The 18,508-nt window shown below is 38.7% G+C and overlaps 1 protein-coding gene across 4 annotated transcripts in view; it reads right to left on the bottom strand.

Annotated features, from left to right (window-relative positions):
* The window catches only part of IKZF1 (IKAROS family zinc finger 1), a 108,683-nt gene that overhangs the window by 38,645 nt on the left and 51,530 nt on the right, over positions 1 to 18,508 (bottom strand). For all 4 annotated transcript variants that reach the window (XM_053986180.1, XM_053986154.1, XM_053986161.1 and 1 more), the window contains exons 3-4: positions 18,132 to 18,185; positions 11,189 to 11,308 (exon numbers count right to left, since the gene is read on the bottom strand). In XM_053986180.1, the coding sequence (XP_053842155.1) occupies positions 11,189 to 11,308; positions 18,132 to 18,185 (174 nt within the window). The remainder of the gene's footprint in view (positions 1 to 11,188; positions 11,309 to 18,131; positions 18,186 to 18,508) is intronic.

Genomic DNA, 18,508 nt, shown 5'->3' with positions numbered 1-18,508 from the left:
GAGATTCCCTGAATACAAATTGCTTTCTGGGACAGAAGAGCAGAGGGGTCCATCACTACCTTTATTACACTGGTACTTTTAACTGTGCTTTTGTATATGTTAGCTCAGTTAGCTACTGAAACCTCTCTAAGAAAGTTATCAAGTTAAGCATGCATAAGCTTTTAGTGGAAAGCTGTATCTCAAACGAGAGATACAAGATATTATATCTGCATTTTCCATTAGATTATTTCAATATGCCACCCATCTCTCCCCCTGCTGTGAGTATTATATGTTCCCCAAATCTGGTATAGAACTTCAAAAGAATCTTCTGAGAAAAACATTTCTTGAATGTTTCCCTGTCTCTCCATTACAGACCTTACTTCTATAATACTGCAAGGAATTAAGTAAATAGAACATCTGAATGCAAGGAGTAATAGCACTTATGAACTGCAGGAGAGAATCTTCAAGACTCATGTACCCCTCACTGCTAAGCCAGTAGGGGCAGGCAGGAGAGCCTTTTCAGGCAAAGAATGCTGGCAGGAAGACTTGGGGGCATGTGTGTTTCTCTCCCTCCTTTCTCCATCTCCCTCTATCTTCATGAACTCCTTGGTGGTCCTTCTTGTACCATGACCTTCAGAGCTGCCTTGGCCCAGCCACTTTACACAGACTACAAAAGCCACAGTGGGTACGAGCGGATCTTCCTCAGCTGTTACCCACTTCCCAAATGGAATTTACAGTTAGGTTTCTTATAAGGATACAGACAAGCTAGCAGGAACTAACCTTTTCCTCTTTTAGGTTTGAAAAAAATATTTTTATGGCATGTGTTTATGCTGCAGAGTATATGTTTGCTTGGTTTAAAGAAGAAGGAAAAGCTCAGCTTTCAAGATAAATGTTCTTTTGCATATGTGTACTGTTTTCACAGAGACATAAACACAGAGGAATTTGGTTTTGCAGGCACATAGTTTTGTGTGCTGACAGACACATATTTGTATGTACATATGTGTATATGTGTGCATATAAACATGCAAAGGGGAGAATATGGAATACATGGCTCCTGACGGCTGAAAAATACATTGCCATTTCAAATTTCAAAGGGAATACTAAAGAGAACAAATTAATTATAAAAAGCTTTAGAAATGAAAAACATATTTGCATTGTCTTCTAAACACCAAGGGTTGGATAATGCATGGTACAAATCAATCTCTTTTTTTGAACACAGGAAAGAGCTTATTATTAGTGCTTACACTGTACAGCAAATGTACAGACTCGTTAAAGTGTGATTACAGAATAAACAATATCAGACTTCTCTAGTCTGTTTTGCAAGGAGAAAAAGAATTCCACTTTACACCACAGTAAGCCCATGATAGGATACCAATTTTACTAGGATCTACTAACAATGTAGTGGCAAGATTAAACAAATGTGATACTACAGCAGAGGTAATGCCTCATTACCATTATTCCTCCCTCATATATTTCATGTGTTGGGCTCCAAAGCCACTGAAGCCTTTTGCTAGCACAATTATAATTTCTCATTTTTACTTCTTCTTGCCACTATGTGGACAAATGGGCAGGAAAATCAACCCCTCCCCAGAAAAGCCTAGTTCCCATTTGACTTCTAGAAAAATTCTTGTAGATCCACACCTGCAGCAGACAAAGCTCCAGTGACCATGCTGGCCATTGGGGCTGCCCCACCACCCCTCCACTGTCCAGCCACAGGAGGTGCCAGTTACAAAATTAGTTGGATTCTGGAAAGAAAAAGAACAAACCCTGACTCAGAAAGGAAGGTGCCATATCAGTGGGTAAGGGATGTTTTCACTTCTTTGCTCATGGCTTCAGTCTGAGAAAACTGGGAGGAGTGCTCTGCTTTGGAAAGACAGATATTCACAGCCTGAATTGTGAATAACAGCCAGATGGAGGTCAGGGTACACATGGATCATGCACAATTTGACTCTTCCCTCAGTCTCACTGGTATTTTGCTTCACAAACGTGGGTACAAAACCCAAGAATCCCATAATAAGGCAAACATATTTTTCATAGTGAATTCTATAGGTGAATGTGTTGCTTTCCCCTGAAAATAAATTTTCATACGGAAAGAACTGGAAAGATGTATCTAAAATGCAGATGCAGTATGAGGGGTGCAGAAGCACCAGTGCTTCACAGCTCGCAGTCCCCATTTTGGTGCTAATGAAACCATCCTGCTTCAAGGCCAACCACTATCACCACTTCTGAGCATTGCAACACATATTCACAGCAGGAAAAAACAGGCTCCATAACCTGGCCCATATAATGCTGAGGTGCACAGTACTGTAAATGAGAAGGGACAGATCTCCCTCCAAAAAACCCTAAGCCACTATTAAAAATCAGAACACAAAACTCTTAGCTTAGACAAAAACCCCCAAAACTCAAAAACCACTAAAGATTCGCGAAGTTCAAATCCATAGCAGGGATGTTGGCTGATCACAGCTTCTTACAAACACAGGATGCTTCTAAATGATGAAATATGGAGAATGAATATTTCCTCTTCTATTAATTGCAACACAAGCTGAAAGTGTCACCAACTTTAGTTTAAACCCACCTTTTCATTGCATTAAACGTTTCTGTTGTTACTTAATCAGCAGGGAGGGCCAAATCATGTGCAGATACTCTGTTATATGAAGGAATTAGCAATTTATTCTAAAAATGTCAATTATTATTTATTATTTTAAGGAAGCATCAGGGAACAAATGAGTTTCTCATATAATTCCATGAAATAATCTAGAAGTTACTGAAAACTCTGGTAAGAGCCACTTCCTCAGAAGTAACATTTCCAGGGTAAAAAAAAAAAAAAAGTTAATGTGAAAGTTCTCCTTACCCGTCAGTTTCTTCTCCTTTTTTTTTCCCTCCTTTTTTTTTTTTTTTTTTTTTTTTTTCTTTTTGTCTTTAAATTCTGATATGTAGCTTGGAAGAGTGGAAGTTAATTCATGCTGTCATATTTCTCCATTTTTGCTAAATTTATTACACTTCTCAAGCAAGACAATTTTGGACTATCTTTGAGGGAAGAGAAACAAGAGAAATTGAATGTGAAAAACAAAGAGAAAAACATGTATCTAAACTTTTCTTTTTGGATCAGGCCTGTTTTGGCTGGAATTTGAGAATAATTCTGTGCTTGCTTTGCCTTTTTTTTTTTTTTTCTGAAATCATTCAATCAGGTTCTTAATCCAATTTTAGGTATGGATTTTGCCATGTTAGGATTGAAATCTCATTTTCATCAGTAGATTATGAGTTACGCACTTCCAAAAATCCCATTTGGTGCCTGTGATGTCACTATGGCTAATGGTGAAACAATAGATTAGATACCTTCTTGGGATCTCTTTTTATGCAGGCAACTTAGACACCTAAATGTTTCTGAGAAACATGACCCCAAACTGCAATACAAGAACTGGGCATTATTCCTAACTTTAAAATGTGTAAAAAAAATAAAGCAATAAGCACATACCAGGGTTAATTTATTAGGAATTGTGTTCCTGCATGTGCACCTTTATAACACAGAATCTACATAGAATCTATGGGTGAGGGAGGAGACAAGGGAGGGAGGGAGGAAGCAGCAGGATGTCTTGCATTGCTGGCTGAGGTCTAGCCTGCTTTTCGGCTGCTGCTCTGCTCACTTGTTCAGGGAGGCAGCTGGATGAGGCATGACAGTTTCCAATAAATTGTGTCTGGAAGCCAAAATCCTGGGATGCTAGCTGATCTACCTTCACAAGTTAACAGCTTGCTGTGGTCCCACATCTGCACCATAAACGACATACTGAGGGTAAGCCTGCACTGGTGGCTACGTCACACCTACCTACTGTCTGCCAGGCAGAGCTTTCTCCTGAGAGACCATCTGAGGCTTCAAGAAACCTCACATAGTGAGCTCAAAGGAAAAGGTTTGGGAACAAACTTCTGTCCTGCTGTAATGAGTGGTGTTCACTCCTGGCTTTAGGACTACAGCTCCAAAAAGGAGCTCTTTCATCCCCTTTCTTTATCACAAAGGGCTTATTCTACATTGGGGAAAACTGTGGAGGCATGGCCATGCTTGCAAATCTCAAATGTGGTGGGGCAAGCCAGAGTGACACTTTGTTTGCACATTTTACTGTGTGACAGAGCCCGGGAAGTTCACATCTGAGGGGAGAGCATAGCTGCAGGTCCTCTGCAGCCAGAAACCATCTCTTCCCAGGGAGCCACCATAGCAGGAGCTGAAATTACAGGAATATGAGGAGTGGCTGAACAAGACCAAAAGAGCAGCTGCTTCTGAAACAGCACCTCTGTAGAGGCAAGTAGTCCCTGCATTGTGCCTCAGTCCAGCAGTTAAGTTTTTGGTAAGGTTGAAGTCCTGGAGAGCACTCAGGGTGAAAGAAAACTTGCTTAAGGTAAAAACAAGCCAACAACAAAGAGCCAGCAAGAATTAACACAGAACAGAGGGGTGGCTGGTGCTGGTAGGTGATCCAACCTTTTGGTGAAGAATCATTCCCTTAAAATAAGTTTTTCCAAGATGCAGTTGCAGACGTCCTCCCCAGCTTAAAATATGCCCATCTTCCAGCCAGAGCCTGGTATTTCTGAGTTGAGCTGCAGCCACTGCTGAGATCCTGCTAGATAAATTTAACTCCCGAGCTAGAATGGGGTTTATCTCTGAGGCACATCTCTTCTGCTCAGATAAAGAGAACTTCCTCTCACTGCAGTTAGATCAGCAGACTCAATCTCTGTACCTAAAGCCACACAGCTAAACACACTGCATCTCTCCTATTCAAGCAATGCTTGCCACTCTCCAACACTGAACAAACAAAACTTGCACAGTTCCCAGATTTTTCCTGACTTTTGTGCTGATGTTCTCTTCTGAAAACACAGCTTTACCCAGCAGGTGCTCGTGAAATAGGCTGCAGCTTCACAAGCTACACAGCTCTAGAAAAATAGGAGGAAAAAAAAACATAGTTTCAGCACCTCCTGCAATATCATGTTGCCACACAGTGGCAACACAAATCATCCTGCTGTCATACTTCTGAGTAAAAAAATTCCTTACAAAACTAAATAAAAATCATTGTAAAAGTACAACTCTTTTTAGGATCAGTTCTTTTCTCAAGGATTTGATTTTGTCACGTGCTATGGTTGCATCAAGAGGGCAGATTTTTATGTGCCTGATCTGGCTTTGCATGGGTTGAAAGAACTGAGCTCATAATGAAGCACAGCATATGCTGGGGCTGCAGCAGCTCTGTTTTCCAGGCTGGCTTACCCTTACTTCCATAAATTTTTCACAAGTTTATTCTGAAAATGTTCACCCTCCATTACTTGCAGCAAGCATTTTTAAATTTGATAGAGGAATTCACCTTCAGTAATAGGGCATTTTTCCATTTGCTTTTGTGCACATTTTTCTAAGTCCTAAGTCATTACACAGGTCAGATCTTGTCTCTTGGCACAACAGGAAATTCCCAATGGCCCCATATACCTGGGTCTAGCACACTGTTTCACACTGTGCTCATGCAAAATACACCTTTGAAGGCTGGAATATAACTTATATCCTGTATAGCATATTTAAGGGCATTCATGAAATTTGCCATATGCCTTCTCCAACTATACCACCCACATCCTCCTCTATACAAATCCCCATAAGAGTTTTGCAGACAAAATGAAAATATTCCTGACAAAAATATCTCTTGCATTCTCCTTAAAAAAAATACATCATACTGGCAGGCTCTCAGAGCATACAATACCAGTCCATACTGGGGACTGTTACTTTGGGGTTAGAAATAGGGGCTTCAGACCAAACAAAAGGGGAGATTCCTGACTTCCCTATTTTTAAAAGTTCCTAAAATATTTCAACTTCAAGTTTTTCAATTCCTTCAGAAGTCTCATCAGTTGGACTTTCAAGCTTTGTTTCATTGTGGAGGGTTAAAGACAATTTTCAAAGCTCCGCAAACCATCTCCAAACAATTTTCTCTCTGCTCTCATGGGAGGCTACATCAGGTGAGACAGCAATTATCACCAATTATTTACAAAGGCTCATCAGCTTCTACACACTTCCATACCTTTAAGCAGCAGAGACGTCCATCTGAAACCTGAGCAAATAAAACATATTACACAGCCCTCCAGGTTACTTCAGGTCTTGGAATTTGGTTCTCTGAATGTCCAGGCACACACATGCCACACTTTATTATTCACACACAAGACACTGCCGTCATAGCCACTGAACACCCACAAGGAGGACTGTGCAATGATGTTTAGCTCCAGCAGTCTTTTTCTTCAGCTCTTTTCCCTGCCGAGCAGAATTACCAGGGCAGCAGTGCGCTGGACCTGTCTGAACCACAGGACCGATTTTGCAAGCTGGGGTGGGGCACTTCCCCTTTTGTCTTTCCTCGCTTTTCCCCTCCATCTGCAGCCTTTCCACACTTCTACTCTGTCTCCACCCAGCTGTGTGTGAGTTGCAGTAGATTTATGTAATGGCAATAGTTGTGGTTGCCTGGTGGCCCCTCAGCAATGCTTGCGCCCATGCTCTCAAATGGTTGAGCTCCTTTTAAGGACACAAAGCATCAAAGCTGATCAGAGAGAGGACACTTGCCTGCATCAGTAAGTAGCTCCTCATGCAGGTTGCAACCTCTGAATGCCCATGGCTGAGAGAGAGGACCCCAAGGTGTGCAGGCAATGCCAGGGTCTCAGTGATGCCAGGAACTGAAGCCTGCAGCTACGCAGGCTTCTGCTTCAATAACTGAGTTGTGGGAGGGACATAACATCATCACTTGGTATTTCCCACTGGGAGAGAAAAATGTCCAAAAAAATTCTTCCTTTTAATGTCTCTTCCATATTAATTTATTTTAAACAAATGGACTTTATAACTTCATATGATTCTTGTCTATTTTCTACTGATGTCTATGATCACCCTGACTGGTTACTTTGGGTGTACTTTGTCAATTGTATGAGTTTCAATCCAATTTTGTGAGATGAATTCTCCCCACCTCTTAAAATAAAGATGTCTATTTGTTCTTGGCCCAGACTGTAATCTGTGACTGCAGTGGTAACATTTGACTTATATCTTAAAAGTTTATGGTCATCTCCAGCGCCAGACAGCTATCTGTGCAGAAATGGTGAGCCCATAGCCTCTTTCTGAGGCCACTAACATCTCACTAACACTGTGAGATGGCTTTTTTTATCCAGTGATGGCCACCTATGGAATGGGCAGTTATGGATAAAGGAAGGCACTGCCTACCTTTCTAGACAATTGCCACCACTCCAGCAAATGGCTTTCTCCATGAAGTAGGAAGACCACTGACTCATTACCTTCCCACACATGGCTTGAATTAGGATGCAGCCTCAGAGCACAAACAGCCCTAAATTGCAACTGTTTACCACAGTTTACACAGGATGTTCGGTACTGATCATCCACAAAAGGTGCACACAATGTTTAACCTGAGACTTGTGGAAACTGAGAATTATCAAATGATATTTCCAGTAGGGTACCATGGGAAATAGGGCTGTTCAAAATAGGCTGCAAAGCATTAATTCTTAATGTAATGGACCTTCAGTGGATTTCTAAATAACTCAGACCAAGATTTCAAAACAATATTTAGGAAAGATGATTAAACAGGGTCTTTAGAGCCTTAAAGAGCAATGAAAATCTCACACTTTGCTGAAAATCTTCACTGTGTTTTCTAGAAAAACTATCTGTAAAGCACATGGGTGAAAAGAGCAAGAGGAAACTAATAAAATATTATAGGTGCCAGATCAGCCTGAGAAGTAAATTTTGGGTGGAGAATAGGACAAGGAAGGAAGATCTAGTGGACAGAGCAGCAGAAATTATGCATGCAGACGGAAGCTGCTCAACACATAGTGGCTTTCTGGGGGTTGCAACATTAAAATCATAGTAAGCTCATCAAGGAAATGAAGAGCCTTGATGGTGACCAGAACATCTCTTCCAATACGTTTCTGCTTTGCTGTGCTACTTGGGGTTATTATTAGAAACTGTTGATGATTTTACTTCCGTAAATTACCCTTTCACACTCGTTGATCATTATTGCATTGGTCAGAAAAAACCCATGTTTTGGGCATCCCCCCTGCCTGGGGACACAAGTCAAAACATATATTTCATGATCCCCTGGGTACCTCTTTTATGAAATTTGTACCCTCTATAGTAATTTTAAATGATAATTCAAAAACTAAAGACAACCAATAAAATCTGGCAAGTAGAGGACTTCGACATCTTCATTCTCAGAGCAGAAGAAATATTTCAAATGTTTCTATCATCTTTGCAGCACCGCATTAAAGTCCCAGTACATGTTTGGAAGAAGCACAAAAGGAGATTTTTAAAAACACATGGAAGAGTAGAGCCTATCTTTCTTTTCTAAAAATAGCTTATTTCCTATGATCTTTGACCTTTGAAATGCTAAATTGATGAGATAGGTAATTAAACTTTTGACTCCAGTGTTAAAAGTTATTTCATTAAATGTTACTACAAATCTGAATATGCAAGTTGTCACTTGAACATTTCTGTCTCACAGGATGATTAAAACTAAAAAAAGATTTCTCACCTAATTTTAGTAGGATGAGGTAAATATTTATTCTTTTCATTTAACAAACTTGCAATTCCCATTGTTACCTCTATAGCCCTATGTGCATAAAAAAAGTCCTCCAGAATGTAGAGGACTTCATTAAATGTCTGACTCAAATTCCTTGGTGTATGCTGTATGGACAGCTGGTCTCTCAGGGTGTTACAGGTTAAGTGGAATGCACTGTAAACCCAATGCTGATATAAATAAATAAATATTGAAATAAATCCAAATGCGAGGGAGTTTCCTTTTGATGAAAGAAACAGATGGGACATTAGGAAAGTCATACAGAGAGAAATTCTTGGCTGGCCATATCTGCTCATGCAAGGCCTGTTGGTTACCACAGGCCACAGTCTAGCTCCCACCTGCCAGATGCACACAGATAACATCAGTGGGTCTTTACAGTGCTCTCCTCTCTATCTTTCAATCTTCAAACTACTTTTTCAGATCATTCTTGTCTACCTAAGTGTGGTGATAAATAGCAGTGAGGAACAGATCTTGGGACTTGGCAATGACAGGGTTGTACTAAGCACCAAGCCTATCTACACTGCCACTGCCTACATAGGAAGACAGCCCCCTTCACCCCTAATACACCTATAGGATCATATAGGCCAAACACCACTCCTAAGGTATTATTTTATTCTTAAGAGATTTTCTTCTGATGAAGATCCAGAATGTGCACAGCAATCATATGGCTCCTGATATGCCTGGGGCATATATTCACATCTTTTTTGTAAAAAGGGAGAATTAATCTTTTAGTATACTGTTTTCAGAGAGCTAGCTTAGAGCTAGGAAAAAGGAGCAATAGAAGAGGTAAAAGTGTATGCAGCTTTACAGAAAAGACAAACATTGCAAGCACTGGAGTTGATACCTACAGGTCATCCATAAAACAGAGTATTGTGAATTGTCTTTGTTTCTGTTGACTATGTTAAATATCTCACTACAAGATGTAACCCTTGTAAACAAAAGACCTATGAGTAGAGAAAGTGGCTGTAGAAAAATTGTTAATGTCAGGACATGGAAAATCTAATTTATTGCTGAGTAATGGAAAATCTAACTTATTGCTGAGTAATGAGAATAACAGATAGAACTTATCATATTTAGAATATGTGTACATATTAACATATGACTGAACTGTTGGCAGAATCATTACATCATCAGCAAATATAAAGTTCAATTTTGCTGGGTCTTCACAATATTCATGTGCATATTAAAGAAAATCAGCACAATTAAAAATTGTGTTTGGGTTTGAGCACAGAACTTAAAAATTTAATTTTTGACTCAAGGCTTAAATATTTTGTTGGGTTAGTTACTGTGGGAGAAAGGAGACATAACTCTTTTTACTGAGTTGATAGACAAGCAGTTAATGAAAGATTTTGTCCAAAGATCTTTGGACTGAAAAATAAATAATTTAGTAAATGATCAGATTGTTTAAATGCATGTTTTAAATATGATTTTTTTCATAAAGTTTGCCAATATGCACGTAGGAGCTGAATTTTTTGTTCACATTTTTGATAAGAGGGGATCAAATGGTAAATAAAACGAAGATGCATAACATGATGCACTCACTACTAGCTAGTGCTGGAGTTTGGGAGTAGGTTCTATTCCTAATGCTGACACCATCCTACTGTGTTATGTTGAATTAATTATTTTGCCTTCTGTGCCTCCCTTTCCACTTAGTATCCTTTACTGGATTTCCTTAGACAACTAATATCTAAAAACACTTGCAATCTTTCTGTAAATCATCCACCCTGACCCTTACTCTTACAATAATATTAGAATGTAAGAATAATAAGCAATACTTTTATTTGTGGGTAAATACTTGTACTTTGATAGTCATCCCTTTACAGAAATATTTTTATCATACAGGGCATTTATCACAGCATTCTGGGAGTCACTGTGCTTTTTTCCCCTCTTTTCCTTTTTTTTTTTTTTTTTCTTACTAGTAAACAGGCATGGTGCTCAAGTAATATTTAGTCTTTTTAGTGCACTATGGGGGAGCTGGTGCATACAGAAGTCATCAGCATTGTTAGTCCTTGATGTAAGCCTGGGATCCCTAAGAATAATCAGCATTTTGCACAATCATCTCTGGACAAAAAATTTAACCCAACAGACTTTATCAAGTGTGGATTTTTATCTAAAAGAAAAGTGTTTTCTAAAGTTCTCCCAGGTAAAAAATCAAAGATAAATAGAGATCAGATATTGGAATCTCAAATATATAAATACTATGTTCTAATATGCATTTCTAAAGAAATCTGAATAGCAGATAACACAGTAGCATTCAAGATAACACTCAAATTAATAATAAAAAAAAAATAAAATACCTGAGCATTTATTGAATTTTTATCAAATTTGACTTCATATAATTTTGACCTGGAACCACATATTTCACTCTGTTTCCTACACAGAATGAAAACTCTCTTTCCTGGGGAGGATATCAAGCAACAGTCATGGTAAGAAGATAAACAGTAGGATCTTTATAAGTTCTCTGTGGATGAAGATGCCTTTCCCAAAGAAAAGGGTGCACAAAAAACACTATGCACCTGAAGAAGATGGAAAGGCACAGGACCTGCCTGTTTGCCAGCTTGTGAAATAGTAATTTAACATTATTGCGATATCATTTACTAGTATTTCTTATCAGAGTGTATTTGTTTTCTTACCCAAGATTCTGTCATTCTTAGAACTCTGCTGACCTCCAGTACTAGTTGAAAGGTCCTCTGGTATAGGCATAGGTTCATCTGGATCATCAGGGACATCACTAGTTGGAGGACTTTCCTTTCCTAATAGTGAGGAAATCATCAATTAGATTGTCATTGTCAGAGTAGCCTCATTTTCAAATAATACAATAAGAGAAACCACAAACCAAATAAAACTTAAAAAACCCTTAAACACTACTAAAGCATGATATTCTTAGGACCAAACCCCACTCTCCCGCAAAGAAAACTTCTTAACAATACAGGGGAATAATATCTTTTAAAAAATGTATACCAATGTCTCTGACAAATTTACTGAGTATGGATACACAGTTATTAGCCTTACCAGTTTGGATATTTATGAGATATGTATGTTTTCAAGCTGCTATGCTGAAAAGATCCAATTTAGCCAACACAGACTGACAGATTATAAAGATTATCAAATGGACATCCTTGGTAAAAAAATCTTCTTTCTTCCACAAGTTTTTGAGAACACATCTGGTTTTGCTTCAAAGACATAGTGAAGTCTAACCCACAGGTATTCTGGGGCTTCAAATGAACTACTTCAAAAGTAAAGTTTTATCTTCAACTGAAAATTCAGCTACAATGCCAGCAAGCTTCACTAATACGCCCAGATCAAGCTCTGGCTGGTTCTTGTGCCTATAAGTAGTGAAGTGTCTGTAGGTACCAAGACTCCTTAAACATGTACAGTTAGCAGACTTCAAGGATTTTATTGTCTTCTATTTGCAAATAGGAAACAAACCTCAATATCTTGAGTACACAAGGTTTTGCAGAAGCAAACAGTTTGGTGCTTTAAAACATTGTAGATATTGTGGAACTGTTTTAGTGCCAAACACAATACAGTAAGAAAAAAAACCTCTCTTGCTAAGTATTGTGCTTCCAGAAAGGGTGAGGTTTCTTGATTCAGGCCTCCTGTCCACAGTTCTATCACTGTCTTGCAGAACTTTCAAAATGACTGCATACATCTCTAACAAAAGCATGCCTTTGAAACATCGACTGAAGGAATTATCTAAGTGATTAGTTTCATTGACTATTACTAAAAGACTGGCCTTTGCATTAATAGCAAAGAACAGAACAGGCCCAGAGCAGAATTCAAATGCAGTAATGTTCACATAAGATCCCTGTCTCGAAAATGGACATGTTACCAAATTACATTGATGAAATCTGTTAGGCATCCTGTGGCAATTGGCGCACCGGTAAGGGCAGTAATTTTATGGCGCACAGCCTTAGCAAATTAGTGGGCTTTTTCCTAATGAGAATTCTCTCATTAAAACACAAACATCAATTAAACCTTAAAACACTTGCCAGAAATGGAAAAACTAAACCAAATATACCTTACTTTAGTGACAGCAGTTTAGTGGTGCCAGTTACAGACTTGATCTGAATGAAGTGAATGATTTCCTCCGTGCCTCCTGGATGGATCAAAGCATTGTGTTTTCCCATCTATACTGATCATGATGGGGAGAAATGACAGGTAGTTTTAAGTCATCTTCCAAATTAGCTGTTTTGAATTGTTGGCACAGACTTATGTTTAAATGAATTAAATGAGTATGTGACTGCATTTCTTAATGACACACCTATGAAACTGTGGAATAATTGCTGAGCATGAGTTTTGAGATCTGCATCAGGTGAACCATCCCAAACTGCAGCCAGAGGACTCCAGGGTATTGAAGAAACAGTCCTGCACTGGCAGGAGGACTAACTAGATGATTTAATAAGGTCCCTCTCATACCCAGCTTCTGTGGTATATTCTTAAATGGGCAAAATAACACCCACTGGATGTCAGTGCAAGAACACAGGCAGATTGCATAAATGGACAAGAGGGAGCATGAATTTTACAGCAAAGAAAAATAAGAGCAGGAAGTAAGTTAATTAAAATTTTTATTGCCATTCACTATTTAGCTCCCTATTTAACTATTTCTTCAGATTTCTGGGATGTAGGGAACTTACAGAACTGACAGCAACTTTACATTGCAAGTCCTAACCTGCCAAGCTGAGGTATCTCTTACAGATAAGATGCACAAGTGAGGAGAGACTGCTGAAATATTTCAATTTGTTCAACACATTTTGCCCCACACAAAATAAAAAAGAAAAAACCCCAGAGGTTTAATTGGGCAAGCAACAGCCTGGCAGCTCTCTTCACATTATACATAAGTTAAGGAAATTCCTTAAAAAGTAACAACGCTACCTGCATCTTCCAAGGATGAAACAGCACTCCCAGTTATAATAACAGATGTTGATGCTTTGAGGAAGAAGAATAATAATCCTAAAAAGCTGAAGACTATTTTTGACTACAAACCAATATAAACTCATAATATTAAAACTATGGGAAAACAGATAACAAACAAAATAATATCTTTATAAGTGTGTTATTAGGCATCCTACAATATGTAGTCTAGGCAGGATACTTTGAAGTCAGAGCAGTCTTTTTGGAATAGAAACCTTTTAGTAGAAGAGTACATTTGCAGTCGTGAACTCTTTGGTTCACTAAATGGGTATCAGTCTTCTACTTGTTAAATTAACAGCAGTTTGCCCAGGTGGTTGGATTGGATGAATTGGAGTCACCTCATGGACTTGGTGGGGCAGAAGCTGGAGATCAGGTCTGTTTCACTCTTTGTAGGAGAGTGAAGTTAAGAAAACTTAGTAAACTTGTCTTTAATGACCCATTTAATATAATTTGATTTTTTCTTGTTACACATGATTGAGAAATCCCTACATGCAAAAAGACAGGACAAAAATAGTGGATTTAAAATAGATCCATTTATTGAGCTCTGTCTCTTGGTTTCTAGAGCATCGTATTTGTATTTCATGCCTTAACTACACCTAAATCATTACACTATGGTAAGTTCATTACAGCATGGCAATCTTACACATGCACAATCTCAACAACATTCTTTCTCCACTGAATTTAGAAATGGAACGGGAGTGGGGAAAGGTGGGAATGCTTTCCATTTTAATTTCAAACAGACATGCCCAGAACAACAACTGGTCAAAGGAAAAGGAACTAAACCCCACCCCAATACCTAGTGGCCAGTACTGGGGAAAGTTATTTCAAAGTCACATAACAGAGCAAAGTAGCTTAAGAAGTGAGGCATAAAAAAACAGAATCTAATTGGGGTGAAGGGGGTGTTTTGTTTTTTTTTTAATTAATTATTATAAAAAGCCACCTTAACTGTGGAAGCAAAGTTCTGTTTCTGTTACTGCCGCTGATTCGTGTTGTTCATGGTTAAGTCATAAATAGAAAGAATTACAACTCCAGGTAGTATCAAATATTCCTTTATTTCAACCTGCATCTCTGTAGGATGGTCTCAGATTTTCAAAACTGCCATTTCCGTATAAAAACAATCAAAGAGCCTAACCTATCATGATGCCTGGCAAGACTCTCAACTTCTCTCTATTTTAGTTTCCTCATCTCTTCCCTAGAAATATACTTGAAGCCATAAGGAAAGAGAGGAAGGGGAAAAAACTGCCCAGTTCAATAAGGTTTTAGTGTCCTTTATTTCTGCCAAAGTCCTTAGCCTGGTGCTCCTTTAACATGTACATCCAGCTCTGAGAATCATTCAGTTCATGCCAGAATGGTACTGCTGGTGCTATGACTGTTGAAAAGAAAGCTAGAGCAGGATGTCTTATAGAAATCTCATTCCCTATTCTTTCACAAACTAATGTTGGGTGTATGTGTATTTAATATTGAGTGTTTCTTCTTCCTGCTTTTGCAGAATGCAGCACAGCCTGGTTTGTTCTAGGAGATCTCTTAATGTTAGATGTGGAAACATTTGTACTGTTTTTTCACCTTCCTTAACTGTTAGGCCCTAGAACTGAAAAAAAAAAAGAGAAAAAAAAAAAAAAAAGAAAAAGAAAAAAGGCAGAAAAAATACTGCTTGTTAAGCGAGATATTATCTGTGTTTTCTGACTTTCTTGTATGGGTGCCGGATACCATTTGGTTAAATGTATGTCAGCTCTCTCCTCATTTCAGAACTGCAACTGCTTGTCTCATGAAATATCACTTTCAGGAGAAAAATAAAAAGTGTGAACTCTATGCTAGTCACACAGTATTTCAGTTCCTCTAGGAGTCAGCCATGCCTGGATTCCCCGAGGTGGGAATGCCTGGGAATGCACACAGGGTTTGGCTCACTCACATTAGTTTTATACTCTCCTGGCCTAGCTGGCTGCTGCCACCTGAGTCAGCAGCAGCTGCCTAAAGCACATGGCTGAAAAACACCGAGTTTGAGCTGGGGTGACTGTTTATAGAGACCTTCTTTATTTCTGGGTTGAAAAACAAAACAAAAAGCCCCAAAGAAACCCACTAAACCAAATTTATGCTTTAATTTATATTTTTTAAACACACAACCAAGTGTGCTAGTGAACCAAGTCCCCTAATTCCATAGGCCCAGAGAGCCAGCTACATCTGATGAGCAATACGCATAAAATAGGAGAAATGAAAAAGTGTTTTAGAGTTGACAGGACAATCTTACATTCCTGAAATGGTGCAATTGTTTTACTGTTTCCCAATGTATAGCAGAGCTCCCTCATCTAGGAAGCATACTAGAAGCATGTAGGAACCCAGGAGAATACAAGGGGAAAAAATTCCTTCCTGCATTCACCAGCCTATGAGAAAGAAATAGGTAACATCCCTGTACCTTCAGATCCTCTACTTTTGAGGCTTAGTAAGAGCTTACGAAGAGTCAGTATCTGTGGAACCTAATCTGACAAACTCCCATTTCCAGAAGGTGAGTTCCCACATAACTCTTACCATAAATGAAAGTAAATTAGGAAGTTCTTTCTTTGGCCATAAATTCAGCTAACAACCCAATACAAGTCACAGCCTTTGCTCACAGAAAGTACCAGATGCTCACTGACAGAAATGGCAGGAGAGTTCAAAGCAGACTTTGATCTGTTTGTGTAGGTCTCCCTCTTATCAAAGGTAACTTTCTTTTTCAAGAAAACCCTCTCTCATCGCAGAATAGTGCTATTGCATGATATGCTAGAAAAGCTAAAAGGCATAGCAAAATACTACAGTCGTTCAACTACAGAAAATTTTGAGAACTACAAATTATAGATATACATTTACTATGTACATATTTACATATGCATAAGCATTCAAAATGGCAAAGTTCCCTATAAGATTTCCCTCTGAACAGGAGAGGCAGACCACAAGGAATGCAAAGTGTTTGCTCTACCAATCCAATCCTTTGACTCAAGGCAGCATCTCCCCTGCTGCTACTCTTCATGTCAAAAGAAAAACAACCGGTGCTCTAGTAAGAAGTAGCAGGTGTGAAGCTCAAATTCACACCGTTGTAAAGAATACCACAACGGTTAAGTGGGGGCATCCAGGGTAGCCTGAGCTGCTGCAGAGGAAGAGGAGATCAGCGCTCCTGCCTGAAAGAGCTCATGCAAGCAGGGAAGCATTCTGCAGCAGGCAGAGGAGCTGGACTCAAATCGTGGTGCTTCTCATTGCTCCAAGCAGATCCAAAGTGAATAAACAACTAAAAACCCCACTGCTTTTTCTGCTAGGGCCACAAATGCTCCAGGAACCGCATGTATAAGACAGATTTTATTTCTACAAATTGGTTCAACATGCAACAAAGCAGTGATGTGTAAGTTTATCCAGTTACAATTCCAAATTTTTTACCTCAGGAGCGAGCGCAACATGTCTCCACAGGGCTAACTAGAAATAACTTCCCTATAATAAACATTACTGGTAATCTGTTGGCATGAAAGATTTTTATACTGTTGCTCTTTCAGACAGAAAATGTGTTTGATTTTTAGTTCTCAGATGACATTGAAAGTTCTGAGTTCCAATTTTTGACAAAACTTTTCAAAAATTTTTAGAAAGGAGGCAGAAAAATAACAAAAGAGAGAGGGAAAGAAAACAGTATTCATGTATTTCAGAAAAATAGTCACCCACACTGTGCCCAGACCATTACCAGCTGCCTCCTATAGCTGGACCCTCCAGATCCTGCAGCAGCAGTGCCCAAGAGCTGCCTCTGAAGCAAAAGCTGCATGCCCAGGTGTCTGCTGTGAGTGGGCTCAGTGATGGGACTGTCATGTTCCAGGCTGAACACTAAAAGTGAAAACTGAAAGCCATCAACCGTTGCAGCTGCCAACATATTAGGGAAACTGGGAAAGAGTAACTTGGCCTTTTTCAACTGCGGAGGCACAAAAATATGAATATGTATTATCTTGCTAAGCCAATTTTTTAAGGAACCAATTTCCAAGGAAGTTAAGAATACTCCCAAAGAATATCAATATGGGGTAAGACTGCAAAGTCCTATTCATGTGACTATGGAGCAAGTTTTAGAACCCCAAATTCTCTGTCATTTAAACATATTTCAAAATATCATCTTGGACAATAACAATTACAAGCACAAAATCTCATGCCAATCGGTTCTCATTTTCATTTTTCTTCTTGTTCTTTTGACTCCTTTCTTTTTCCTTTCTGTTTTTAAACATGTATAAGTAAAACTGAATGCTTTGGAAAAAGTCAAATAACCCTATATGGTAAATACAGTTTGTTTTTCATTAGTATTTCCCCCCTCCCACCTGGTGAATTTAGTTTGTTCTATATTTATTTTGTAACAATCAGAATTTTGGTCCCAAAAGAAATGGTGTAATGTACACCTGACTATGCTTTAGGGATATACTACCACAGGTTTAATGTAAAATTACATCTATGCTTCTATATTCCCTTGACTTTTTTATTTACACAGTCCCTTTTAAAAAATCTATGCACCACTGGGCTTGATATCAAGTGATATCATTAATTATATCTCAATTCCCACTTTGGTTTTAAAAAAGACCCAAAGCAATTATATTGACAAGAAAAACATTGTACTGTGCTAGAAAGATGAGCAGGAATTTAGTATTTTCTTTGTAGAAGTAAGGACCTCACCTGAAACCTGGGACATATCTTGAGCCTCATCTGTTTCCATTTTCCTCGAGTTATCTGAGAAGAGAGGAAGAGCCTAATGTTAATGTAAAATAACACACACATGCACACACAGAAAAAGAAAAAAAAAACACCTCGCACACATAGAAGGAGAAAGAAGGGGAAAGGAAAAAAAAACCCTTTGCTATTTAACTAAAAGATTATCTGGGAAGAATAATGTATTTTTCTCTTTATTTCCTCCCTGCATACTTGCTGGAGTATCAGACTGGCGCAGACCTTGATCCTTTGAAAAACAGCATTACAAAGATTTATAAAAATATCATTACAAGCACAGGAGGACCAAATTTGTTATTTATTGTTAATTTCCTACTGCATAATAA

This window comes from Vidua macroura, chromosome 1 (assembly GCF_024509145.1).
Source record: "Vidua macroura isolate BioBank_ID:100142 chromosome 1, ASM2450914v1, whole genome shotgun sequence".
NCBI lineage: Eukaryota > Metazoa > Chordata > Aves > Passeriformes > Viduidae > Vidua > Vidua macroura.
Note: the sequence above shows the minus strand (reverse complement) of the source record. Positions and strands in the feature narration are given on the sequence as shown.